This window comes from Etheostoma spectabile, chromosome 4 (assembly GCF_008692095.1).
Source record: "Etheostoma spectabile isolate EspeVRDwgs_2016 chromosome 4, UIUC_Espe_1.0, whole genome shotgun sequence".
Lineage (NCBI taxonomy): Eukaryota > Metazoa > Chordata > Actinopteri > Perciformes > Percidae > Etheostoma > Etheostoma spectabile.
The window spans coordinates 1,519,131-1,531,509 of record NC_045736.1 but is presented as its reverse complement, the minus strand read 5'-3'; the positions used below and the strand labels follow the sequence as shown (position 1 = coordinate 1,531,509).

At 41.5% G+C, this 12,379-nt stretch overlaps 1 protein-coding gene across 4 annotated transcripts in view; it reads left to right on the top strand.

The window, feature by feature from the left end:
• col18a1a (collagen type XVIII alpha 1 chain a) overlaps positions 1 to 12,379 on the top strand; it is a 105,941-nt gene that overhangs the window by 60,681 nt on the left and 32,881 nt on the right. For 2 of the 4 annotated variants that reach the window (XM_032512563.1, XM_032512561.1), the window contains 14 exons: positions 3,061 to 3,139; positions 4,435 to 4,491; positions 5,364 to 5,500; positions 6,630 to 6,656; positions 6,881 to 7,087; positions 7,417 to 7,443; positions 7,575 to 7,637; positions 7,791 to 7,868; positions 8,355 to 8,405; positions 8,535 to 8,663; positions 8,780 to 8,842; positions 10,044 to 10,088; positions 10,835 to 10,966; positions 11,299 to 11,370. In XM_032512563.1, coding sequence (XP_032368454.1) covers positions 3,061 to 3,139; positions 4,435 to 4,491; positions 5,364 to 5,500; positions 6,630 to 6,656; positions 6,881 to 7,087; positions 7,417 to 7,443; positions 7,575 to 7,637; positions 7,791 to 7,868; positions 8,355 to 8,405; positions 8,535 to 8,663; positions 8,780 to 8,842; positions 10,044 to 10,088; positions 10,835 to 10,966; positions 11,299 to 11,370 — 1,167 coding nt within the window. The remainder of the gene's footprint in view (positions 1 to 3,060; positions 3,140 to 4,434; positions 4,492 to 5,363; positions 5,501 to 6,629; positions 6,657 to 6,880; positions 7,088 to 7,416; positions 7,444 to 7,574; positions 7,638 to 7,790; positions 7,869 to 8,354; positions 8,406 to 8,534; positions 8,664 to 8,779; positions 8,843 to 10,043; positions 10,089 to 10,834; positions 10,967 to 11,298; positions 11,371 to 12,379) is intronic. The other 2 variants (XM_032512562.1, XM_032512564.1) reach the window with 2 other exon arrangements.

The following is a 12,379-nucleotide window of genomic DNA, read 5'->3' as shown; positions in this document are numbered from 1 at the left end:
GGGGGGTAATCACTCACCCTGAACAGTGTCACTGCTGGAGTCTTCAGCAGGACGCCCAAAGAGGAAATGTTTCAAAGGCATATTTGTTCTATTCTAACTGCATGTGATGCAAAGTATTGAGTACAGCTACTTAGTTGTTATGGGCAGTTGTCTGTAATGTCCAGCATGTTAAGAAAGCTTTAGTAAATTCTTATTGTGAACTCATTTTTGAGTTCCGTGTATTAAGAGTTATCAGAGCTGTGGACTTGCACTTGGAAATATTACTTATTGACTCAAGAGAAATATTGAAAACTGCTCAACTGAATGTTGTGACTTTAGGAGCTCGGCCGAACTGAACTGAGTATTAATATTAATATTAACGTAACCATGATTGGTCCCTTGTCTTGTGTCTGTCTGTGTGTGTCTGTTTCCCGCATGTGTTGTTCTGTCTCCCTCCCTCCCGTTTTTCCTCTCTATGTCCTAAGTCTATGTTCCTATGTCCCAGTGTGTTGTTTGTAGCTGTTGTGAAAGTTATGTTTACTTTTTTCTGATTTATAAAAAATAAAAATTTGATCACAAAAAATATTAAAATAACCATGCAGCACAAAAAATGAGATAATTCTGAAATCAGGTGAGAGAAATTCTCTTTTCATTATGAAATGTTAGTCTGTACACATGAGTAGCTTACTGTAAGTTTCCGCTCCTCTCAGATATACGACTTATGTACGGCTGGTTTATTTATGCACTAGTTCCTACTTTTAGTTATTAAAAGAGCTCCTTGTAATCATCATTTTTACTTGCTATTGTACTGATTACTCAAAATAAAATATTTTTTATGTTGCCTGCCCTATATTAAACACCATCGTGGCTGTATTGCAGCTCCACCAAGTAACAGACATTTTGACCAGCTTTCTGTTGGTGGACAGGAGCTGTAAAGCTGATTGTAGCTGTGATATGTGACAGCTGAACGATTTTGTAGAAGTTAAACCGAGTGCTGAAGGAGCCTTGCCTTTAATGCAAGTTTTGCATTTATGAATTTAAGTGAGACACAGCAATCTTTGGGAAAAAAAGACTTGTTTCCGTTCAAATCATTGCTTGTTTCAAAGGTTACACTTTCACAAGAGCCAATTAGAGTCAAACCTTGGGTGCTGCAATTTACAAACAGCCAGACAGTTTTCTTTCAGCCTAAGACCAACAATAACACAATCCGGTAAGTTCCCTCTGTGATACTCACCGGAAAAATAAATAAAAATAACCTCCTACTGCGGAGGTGGATTATGTTCATAGCCGAGGGAGCTGCATACCTGCTCTTAGATTCAGAGGGTTGTGGGGTTCAAATCCATCAGCACCATGTTCTAAAGATGGGAGCCTCCCACCTGTCAACCCCATCTATGATGGATAAGTAAAGGAGTGAACAAGCGGGGTATTCTTTATCACATTAATACAACTTAGAACAGTCGGGCCAAATTCTTGGCATAGCCAGTACCGCGCTACACAGTGGGGAGAATTCCTCCGAGAGGAAACGGGTAAATTATCTACCCTGGCTTCAGCTGCCCCTCGCTTTCATTCTTTAGCCCTCTCCTTATTTGAATTCCACAGGTGACAATTCAAGCTGTGTCACAGGTGAAGAATGAGTTACAGACGAGGGGGGGGGTGTCTTTGCATTATTTCCTCCCCTTCTCTTAGAAGCGTCCCCTTCCTACCCCAACCTGCTGTTGCTTCTCTCTGTCCTGCTGGGATTTCAGTGACGGAGCAGTGTTGGCAGACTGGATGCCGACCTGTCTTTCATTTGTCCACAAAGACACTTTACTAAAGAGGACACACACAATCATGTACAAGTATCATTTCTAAATATATTTAGTCAACTAAACAATTTGATTTGTTAATGCAGTCATTCAAAAAGGCAGTAGAAAGATCAAGATAAACACACATCACATTTGGTTCTAATTTCAACCAAGAATATATAATAAGCACAGGAGACAGCGTTCGAGGTGGAGCCCGAGTCATTCCTATGAGAGTTGCTCAGCGGCGCATGGAGCCGTCATGGAGCCATTATGGAGCCAAAAACGCAAACGCTTGGATGATGCTTCCTTACTGTGGCCCATAGAGCAGGTGCACTAGAGACTTCCGCCGGGCGCTCCTCTATCTTGACTGTGGATTCAATTTTTTAATCACATGGCTTTCCTATGCTTTTAAAATTTTATCGGACCCAATGGATCAAATTCTGAAAGTGAACCGAGTGATTTCGTTGGTTGTGACACCCAAATATTATGCACTGCTTTACAGAAGTCAATTTTTTTAGGGCCAGAGTGCATCGCATGATGGGCCAGCAGTTGTAATTCTACTGTTTGGCCATTGTGTTCAATTTGCTTCAAAGCCCGACACACCTGGTGGCACTGAGTTCAACCCCTTTGCTTTGAGTTTTTTTTTTTTTTTTTTTTAAACTGTGCAGGTTAAAAATTGGTATTAGAGTGTCAGCAATGATATGACCACAGACATACCCACAAATGAATACTAATGAAGGTTGGTGTGTGTCATTCATATAGTAAACAAACACAATCATTGGGTGTCAGTAGTAATGACATATTGCAACAGCAGGCCATACCAGTGGGATCAATTGGAAGCTGTGTTCCCTGACTGCCACGTAGAGGAGTATTGCAATAGGGCCCAGGCATGAGACATCTGACAGCGATTAACACATACTGCACATTACACACAACTGCAATTACTGAAAACAATGATTGGGCAAATAATTTAAGAAAGTTGAGTTCTGGCGTTGGTTTGCCATGCAAACATGTGCGCTCAATCACATTTACCCTGTTTAAAAGGCTTTGTGTAGTGCTGGAAAACAACCTTGTTAGTTTGGAAGAGCTTTGGCTGACTAATCTATAAACATGAGCGTGAAAGAATGTTAACACAATGCCTGCTTTTTCCCCCCCCATGCAGTCAAAAGGCTCTTGCATTGTTTCTTCAAGGTAGGGGGGATTACCAGTGAAAACGGGCCATGGAATCTAGAGCGGGCTTCCATTGCCCTTTTTGAAATATGTATTTTCTCTGTTGCATGATTTGTTTTTTGTGCAGACGACTCCTCCGTCTTCCCGACCCATTCAGCAGCCACCACTGACCAGGGTAGACGAGCCATCATTAGCAAGAGAAACAGGTGAGTTTACTTCTGAAAGGGGACATAATTTAGTTTTTTTTTTTATTTAAAGATTACTCCCAGTTCTGAAGTTCTGCAAGCAGAGAGAGAGATCAGCACTGTTTGTTTCTGTAGTTTTGTGATTTAAAAAAGTTATACCAGTCCTCTTCAGTTTTTCTACAGATTTTTTATATGCCCATTACTGTTTAGCAAATGTCACTCTTTTTCATACATTTATGATTTTACACTGAAAGATGGCCCATTTCTTTCATTGGAAATGTACTTCCACATGCTGACACAGGACTTGGCTCACCTGTCGGGTATGGAGGGGAATGTTTGTGACGGCATATGGTGTTGCAGAGTTCATATTCCTTGAACATGCATACAGTAGCTGAGCTAGTCCGAGCTTGTTACAGACATATTCACAGATACATGTCTCCATCTAGTGGACATAGGGATTAATGCAATAGAGATCTGGAGGCTCTCATTTATGGGAATTAATTTTCACTGCTGCAGTCTTGGAATGGAAAGTTGTTTTGTTGAAAAAATTCAACTTTTCCCTGTGTTCTACCATCCAGGGTTAAAGTTGAGAATAAGTTATCCACGTCTTACTAAGTGATTAACTCAAAGTGAATGTGATACTGACTTGTGTCTGCTTTGTACTACGTTTTCTCTACTACAGATTGCACAAGGTCTTCCAGTGGAGAATATGTCAAAGTGTGTCACGTAAAACTCTTACAGTCTCCTGTAAGGTTCAAAAAGGTTTTACTTTGGCACCATCTGGTGGTAGTGGCATGAATGACACAGCTGTCTCACGATGTCCTGAAGCACAGGGCTTCTCTTTGCAAGCTGATGGTTGCACTGTCAGCATTATAAACTAACCAAACCTATTTTATATAATAGACTTCACCATCAAACATCACCATTGATGCTAAATACATTGTAGGTGTTTGATGAAGCATGCTATGGAACTCAGTAGCCATCACGGGATGCTCATGTTAGTTCAGACAGAGAAAGAAAGTGGTTCTGTCTTAAAAAGAAAATTCCAAAAAGTGCTGAATCTTGAAACACTCAGAACTGGGAAGAAGATTGGAAAAGGTTCTATAATGCAGTTTTTAGGCAATTGTACATTGGAAAAAATATTAATATAATTTTTTTTTATGTCGAGTCCCTTGTTGAAAAACAGACAGACTTAAATAAGAAAAACCTATCTTGACTGAATGGAGAAAAAACAAACTAAATGCGTTCTAGAGACTGACTTGAAACAATGTTAATCGGGAGAGTTGATTTAACACTGTTTTTTGCGTTGTGTTCAGCAAGCGACTCCCAGCACATTTCTCTGGAGTCTGGGCCCGGACTTCCTGGGTCACCAGGTGGGTGGGTCTAGGGGAGTTAAAAACACAGAGACAAGCCTCCAAATCTCCTGTGTTTTACATCCTTTTTATTCTCTGCTCTGATGCTCTGCCTACCCCATGTGTACTCCTCATGAAGGACCTCACATGGATTTCGAAAGCGCACAAGCATGCCTAAATCTATCTACTTCATGCTTCAGATTCCTGCAGGGTGGCTGACATGCTGGTATATAAGCCAGGGGAGATGGAAAATTGGGCCATTCAGACTGTAGTCCTGTGGACAAATATACCCAGAGAGAAAATAGAAGAGCACATTTAGGAGAGGAAACTAATTTACATAAAGTAGATAGATATATGCTATGTGGCATTAGATTTTTCAGTGAATTGTCCATGCTTATGTATCCACTCAGAGGCATGGGATCAATTTTTCCATTGCTAAAATAACCCCTGACCTGGAGCACTTGGAAGCGCACTTCACATTGCTGTGCATGTTAGCAGCATTGGAGATGTGCGACTTCTACGCAACAACAAGGACGTTTTTTTTTTTTTAATTTCATTTGATAAAAGCTCCACTGAAAGTGACAAGTTTATGGGTAGGGTTTAAGGTCAATTCAGCTCCCACCAGAATATGAACATAAGGAGGGTTGTGCATGCAGGTGTGTGGGAAGGTGTATTCAGTTACCACCTCCAATGCTTCACATGGCCTTTAAATTACAGCCACACACACTGGGATTCTTGCTCCATCATGCAAAAAGTAATTTCCTTTATCTCTATTCTCCTCTTCTTTTGGGTCCAGTTTATTGTTTGGGATGTGGGATACAATCATTAATCACTTGTGAAAGGTCTTTTCATGGGGGCATTAACCACTGTGTCCTTTTTGTCGTCGCTTTTAGGGCCAGGGGGGGCTAAAGGAGAAAAGGGTGACCGGGGGGATACAGGAGCAAAAGGAGACAGGGGTCCAATAGGGCCGAAGGGAGATGCTGGCTCGGGCTCTGGCTCTGGCTCAAGGGGCGGAGCCCGTGGAGACAAGGTTTGGACTTTTTTATAGCATCTACTTTGATAGTGGATGGAATACTTGTATTAGACAAGCCATCTTTGTCATGCAGTGTGAGGGGTGGGACCAACTGATGATGCAAGAAAAAGTATTTTTAGCCTAGTTTGTTGTTGTGAAGGTTGCAATGGGCAGTGAGCTAGGAGCAGGGCTAGTAACAGCAGTGATATGACCTGGGGTGAAATGTCCCAAAGGAACACCAGAGGGAGCTGCCAGTCCTAATTTTATGCAAACAAATGGAATATATTGTCAAGCCATTTAGTTACTTTGTGATACATGTTGTACAATATTTATTTAATCATATAATGTACTTTTTTATTTTGTATATGGATAAACTGTGTGTGTCTATAAGGGCCAAATGGCATCACGATGATTTGAAAAGTTAGGAAAATTATTGTTGGCCTGACATTGACTTCATTTGATTTCCCTCCATCCTAAAACACATGCACACAACACACTGCAATGTCCAAATACACACAAAACAAGGAGAGTAAAAAAACAACACACAGACAGATTCAATCCAGCAGGGGACATGGAAACAGGATTTGGTTCTAAATGTTCTGAGTGTGGCCCTATAACTCAGCAGAGTTACATTCCCACTGTGCCCCTCTAATGAGGGACTGTGTGCACACTCCGTGTGCTTCAATGAAGTGCTTTACTGGAGGTGAAGATGTGGAACTTTGCAGCTCTAATCCACTTGATGAAGAAACTGATTAGAGCTGCAAAGATTACTCGATTAGTTGTTATAAACTATTAAATTAATCACCACACTATATTGATAATCAATTAATTGGTTTGGCTCATTTTTATAAAAACAAGTACAAATGTGTCTGATTGCAGCATGGCATATGTAAATATTTTCTAGTTTCTCCTCTTGTCTCAGACAGTAAACTGAATATCTAAGAAGACATTTGAGGACGTCCTCTTGGGCTATGGGAAACACTGATTAACATTTTTCAGAAAACCAAACAACTATTTGATTAATCAAGAAAAGAAATCGACAGATTTAATCGTCAATGAAAATAATGGTTAGTGTCAGCCCTGAGGTGGATGTGTCTGGGGATGTGTATGGCTGCCACTGACGTGGCACTGTCTTTTTCATTTTCAGGGAGAACCAGGGGAAAAGGGATCAAAGGTATGTTAGAGACTATCTCATTTTTTGAGTACTGACATCTTGATGTTGAGTCACCTAGCAGAGTTCCAGGTGAATGATCTGTGATACACCCGGATCCCTCGCCCTGAGAGGACTGCGACAGCATTAAAATGAAAGATGAAATAAATAATCTGGGTACACTTTAAATTGACTGAATATGGAAAAGCTTTAGTCCGGACCATCACTGATGTTTCTTCCATCTCCAGGGCAGTGCAGGCTTTGGCTACCAAGGAAAGAAGGGAGAGCCCGGCCCCTCTGGGCCCCCCGGCCCCCCTGGCCCTCCAGGGCCTGCAACAGAGTTTTCAGTTGGCGCTGACGGCTCGGTTGCTCCAAGAGTCCCGGGACCCCGGGGACCAGCTGGACCGCAAGGTGCCGCGGGCCCCCAGGGACCAGCAGGAGTTGATGGAGAGCCAGTTAGTAGACTACCGTTGAATTCTTTGTATGAAAACCGTAAACATAGCTCGTTGGAGCAAGATCTCCTGTATTTGTCACAGCATATGGCTGTATTTGGTGTGGAAAAGACAATAACGTCACGGCCATCTTTTCTGTTACATGTGCTGTCGAGAGTCTAAGAAAAAAACGTGTAATTACAAACTTTCAACTATGATCCTTTTTTTAAAAGTTCAATTATAAAGTTACAACGTACAGTATATGTATTTGGAATTAAGAATTGTCACATGAATTTTTGAATATTGCCAAATGTGTTTTAGAAGACGTGTGTTTCTTTATCTCCTTCTCACAGGGCGATCCAGGGGAGGACGGAAAAACTGTAAGTTGTTTTTATTCCGTCAAAATCCCAAAACCACTGATAGTGACGATGGATGTTAGAGTGGATATAGGAACTTTGTTACACTTGGTCCTTCCCTGTATCTCTCTAACGAGACCGTGTCCTCAACACAGGGTCCTGATGGACCTGCTGGCTTCCCTGGAACCCCGGGGGACCCTGGAGCTAAAGGAGAGAAGGTTAGATCGACGCAATAACAGACAACATATTGTATATTATACATATCGTATTATAACATTTACCAAGTACAATAGACCCACCATGTCTGTCTGTGTTTGAATAGATAAATGTGTTGTAGCTTGTCTTGATGAACTTGTCTCTCGGGCCCACAGGGAGAGCGTGGAGAGGGTCAGCCAGGCCCCAGGGGCCCCCCAGGACCTCCGGGATCGCCAGGACCAGGACTCAGATCTGTGAGTTAGTCTTGTATGAGCTAGGGCTGTGGAATGAATTGTATTTTGTGATTAGCGACCACAAAAACAATGTAATCGAGAAAAACGATTATTTTGCACATTCTTTGTTGCAAGTAAACTCTTTTTGTCTTGTGTTCTGAATAACAAGCTCCTTTCAAAGGCTAAACTCACTCAGCCAACCTTTGAACATTTTTTTCATGTTATTTATTTTAAGATGAATTCAAAAAGTTATACGGTAAAAGTATCAAGAGATATTTCACACTTCAAGCTCTAGATTATGTTGATTTGTTTAATGGTTTCCCGTTTTTTTCAAGTTCAATAAATGCAACATCTTTCCTTAAGTTAATAAGTTATCATGTTAAATAATCATGATTCCAATATTGACCAAAATAATTGGTGATTGTAATTTATTTTTCAGAATGGAGTAGCCCTAGTAACCCAGACTGCCTGCCTGTGTGACTCATGATTTCTCTTCATGCATTACAGACTTTTGTGGACATGGAAGGCTCAGCGTTTCCTGATCTGGAATCTGTTCGGGTGAGAAGAAGTACATTTTGAAATACTCCTTAACAGTAACAAACATGTGTAGAGGAGGACATCAGCAGCTAGACGTCTTTGATTATAGGTTACTGGGAATCTGCTAATGGATTCTTTTTGCTGTTGTAGGGACTGCCTGGCCTACCAGGTCCCCCTGGTCCCCCCGGTCCTCCTGGTCCCTCTACGGTAGGAGCAGGCACGGCATCCAGTTCTGGGGCATTCGGGCCACCAGGGAAGGATGGAGCGCCCGGTCAACCTGTAGGTGTTAATGTGTTTGTCTCTCAACACAATCAGCCATTAAATTCTCTTAACCGTCTGACCTGTAGAGGCTAACTCATCAACAACTACTGTACATCCGATCCTAATCTTTCTAGGGCAAGCCTGGTTTGCCGGGTACTGATGGCCGCCCAGGAGTGCCAGGTCCCAAGGGAGAAAAGGTAATGACCTTGTGAAAATGATTATTTCCTTCGCAAAGACTAACAAAGTCTTATTTTGGGGCTGGCAGGAGCTCAGTCCGTAGGGAGTTGGGTTGGGAACCGGAGGGTCACTGGTTCAAGTCCCCGTATGGACCAAAAAGTACAGAGTGTGGATTGGTGGCTGGAGAAATGTCACTTCACCTCCTGGGCACTGCCAGGTGCTCTTGAGCAAGGAACCGTACCCCCCCCCCCAACCGCTCAGGGCGCTGGTTCAGCTGGCAGCCCACTCACTCTGACATCTCTCCATTAGTGCATGTACAGATCGTGTGTGTGTGTGTGTGTGTGTGTGTGAAGTTCAGGACTGTGTGTGAAGTTCAGGACTGTGTGTGAAGTTCAGGACTGTGTGTGATAACTAACAAAGTGTGGACACAGAGTGTAAATTGTAATTTCCCCATTGGGGATCAATAAACAGATTAAAATTAAATTAATTAATTTTGTTAGCATCCCTCCATGGTTATGGAGTAATGTGAGATTTACCTGTCTCAGTCGATCTGAAGTTCCGTTTTGTCTGTGCATGTCATCAGTGTTTGATGACAAACGTGTTCCATAATGCAACACTGAGTGAGTGGGGGACTGCCAAAGACTATTAGCGCTAACATTAGCAAGCTAGGCTAACTGGCGTCCACTTTCCTGAGTGGAAGCCAATCAGAAACCACACAAGAACCAACATAGCTTCTGTCCAAGCCCAACCCGAACCCCGGCAACAGTGCTGGGCCTGAATTTATTTATTTTTTTAAATCTCCACTGCTTTTTTTTTTTAAATCTATGCATACTAGTTGACTAGATACCCAGAAGATGGCTGTCACACACAGCTATTACATTATTCATGGTATTACACAGACTAGGTCAGACTAAAAAAATTGCATTTAAAAACAAAAAAAATCGGTTTCTAATTATTGTTAAAGACCTCAACACTATCACTCCTCTCAAATGTTAAATGTTGTAAAGAGACGCAGTCCCTTGCTAATTGTACATGGCCGACATGTGAGCTTGTTAAAAAAAACACTGGCTCTCAGAGATCTGTCAACTGCTGCCATGGTAACCGCTCATCCAGAGGCTTGAGGCTAAAACATTGTTTTCCCAAAAAGCAAAGAGAATTGAAATATTACTTTATTGGACGTTTCTTTTAACATATTGTGTCCTCCTCTTTTTCCTTCACTAGGGTGATTTGGGCGAGCTGGGTCTTCCAGGAGCCGTTGGAGAGAAGGTGCTGATTCATGTAGTTTTCTTTTTGTAGTTTTTTCTTCAGTTTTTCCTTGAAGTAGCTTCCACTTTACATTTAGATCTGCACTCAGAAACACAGCCTAATGCAAATGGCCTTGCTTGTTGTAGGCAGTATTAGAAAAGACATACTCTAGAGAAGGTACATGAATTAAGTGTGAGTTGGTGGCGTGTTTTTGAGATGTCTGAACTGTATACGGTCCAATTCGATAACTATAATCACATATCAGCCTCCATCCAACTATTTCTAAAGCTTTTCTCATCCCTTTCATTTCTCCAGCCAAGCTCCTACTTTTCTTTTCTCCCCAATCTGCTGCCGCACTATTTCTCCTCCTCCTACTTTCCTAAGCCTTCCCGTCTGCAGGTAACTGGGCTCCAGCACGTCATCCCTCAAAGAGGATTTGTGTCTTCGAACAATATGCTAATTTGTGCCAAATATTGTCAGCTACCGACTGACTTAAAGTTTAATCTAAGTGCTGGCTGTGGTTTGGTGAAGTCTGAATTTGGCCCCAGAACAATGAGCATGAGTGTTTGTGCCGTTATCCTCCCTACGATTTAAACACACTTACTCATACTAAATGCTGCATTACAGGTATTAGCAGTTAGGTGTAGAATAAAAATAATAATAATAAATCCACACTACCCTATCATGGTTCAATGCACTTCACTGACATAATTGTATTTGCTTTTATTTAACTTAATATTTCCATATTCTGTCATTCCACCAAACAGGGATCTAGAGGAGACCCTGGTTTACCAGGAACTCCAGGAGAGAGCGGACTGGCTGGTCTGCCTGGACCTATCGGACCTGTTGGGCCATCTGGGCCTCCTGGGCCTCCTGGACCAAGCTATCGGGTTGGATTTGTAAGTTTTCTATTAGATTTCGTGGTCTTACCTTTTTTGGTAGATTTGACGAAATCTCACAGTAAAAAAAATTAAAAAACAAATACTACATTTTAATTGCGTAATGTGGATGTCTGGGACAGTTCACCAGGGGACAGCACATGGTAAAACAAAATACTGTGTATTGAAGATACATAGATGTCTTTTATCCGTATATACTGTAAAGTATCAGTGAAATGATCTGAGTTGGCACGATAGTGTTTAATGTTAAAATAAATCCAATAAGCTAGACAACAGTCAAAGAAAAGGCTCTGTTTGGCTGTTTGTCATAAATCCTTTGTTGGTGTCTGAAGGATGACATGGAGGGCTCTGGTGGAGGTTTCAGCAATGGACTGCCTGGCGTCAGAGGACCTGAAGGAAGACAGGTCAGTATTGCGTATTGAAGACATACTTCAGGTCCTTTGGAAGATGATATACAGTCCTTCACAGTACAGATATAATTTAAATACACTATAGTTCCTCCTTGTGTTCTTCAAATGTTTTTAAATCCCCATATTTAAAGCCAGGGTATGTCTCTGATCCCAGATCTGATCAGCAGCTTTAAAGTCACTAGTCTGACACAATCAGGTGCAACATGGCGACTGTTTCATACTCCAGACACCCATTGAAAGATGAAGTTTAGTATTGCCTTTTTTTCTCTTTAATTAGTGTCTAATGGTAGCACTATTAGTGTTATAAATCTTAAAGGGGTAAAAGAAATGTTTATCATCACAGCTAGCCTCACACTCGCACTCCTGTACTATTTACCTTATCTGTAAATGCAATTGAAAACTCTTGATCAATTATGTTACTTGATGCAGTTTGCCTTGCATGGGAAGCTGCTTGATAAGCTTCTTAAAGTAGTAGCTATCTTATTAGAACTAGAACGGTTAGAAATAAAATAGAGGTCGGGTGTCTACAACTGGTACAGTTACAGACACAGTTCTTGTCTACAGTATTCATGGAAGCAATAACAAAAAGTTCCATATTCAAAAACAACAAAAAAACAGGTGTACCTAGCAACCCATTTGTTTCATCAGCTTATTTTAGTGCTGTCAGTTAAACGCCTTATTAACGGCGTTAACGCAAACCCATTTTAACGGAGTACTTTTTTTTTTATCGCGAGATTAATGTTCTTTTTTGGCTAGCACACTTTGTAGTTTTTTTCACATGCTGTTGCAACAACTAGTAATGTTAGAAAAACTACAACACCACACCAGATCTATCTAGACCGGAAACAAAACACCAGGCACGCCGCACACATGCAGTTTGGGCTCGCGAGCCGGCCAAAGAGTAGTAACGTTACGTTTTGAGTGGATGGCGAGCGTGAGACGCCAAGATGGACGGCAGTAAGATTCTGAATGGAAAGTTTACTTTTTAAAAGTTACCAAATGG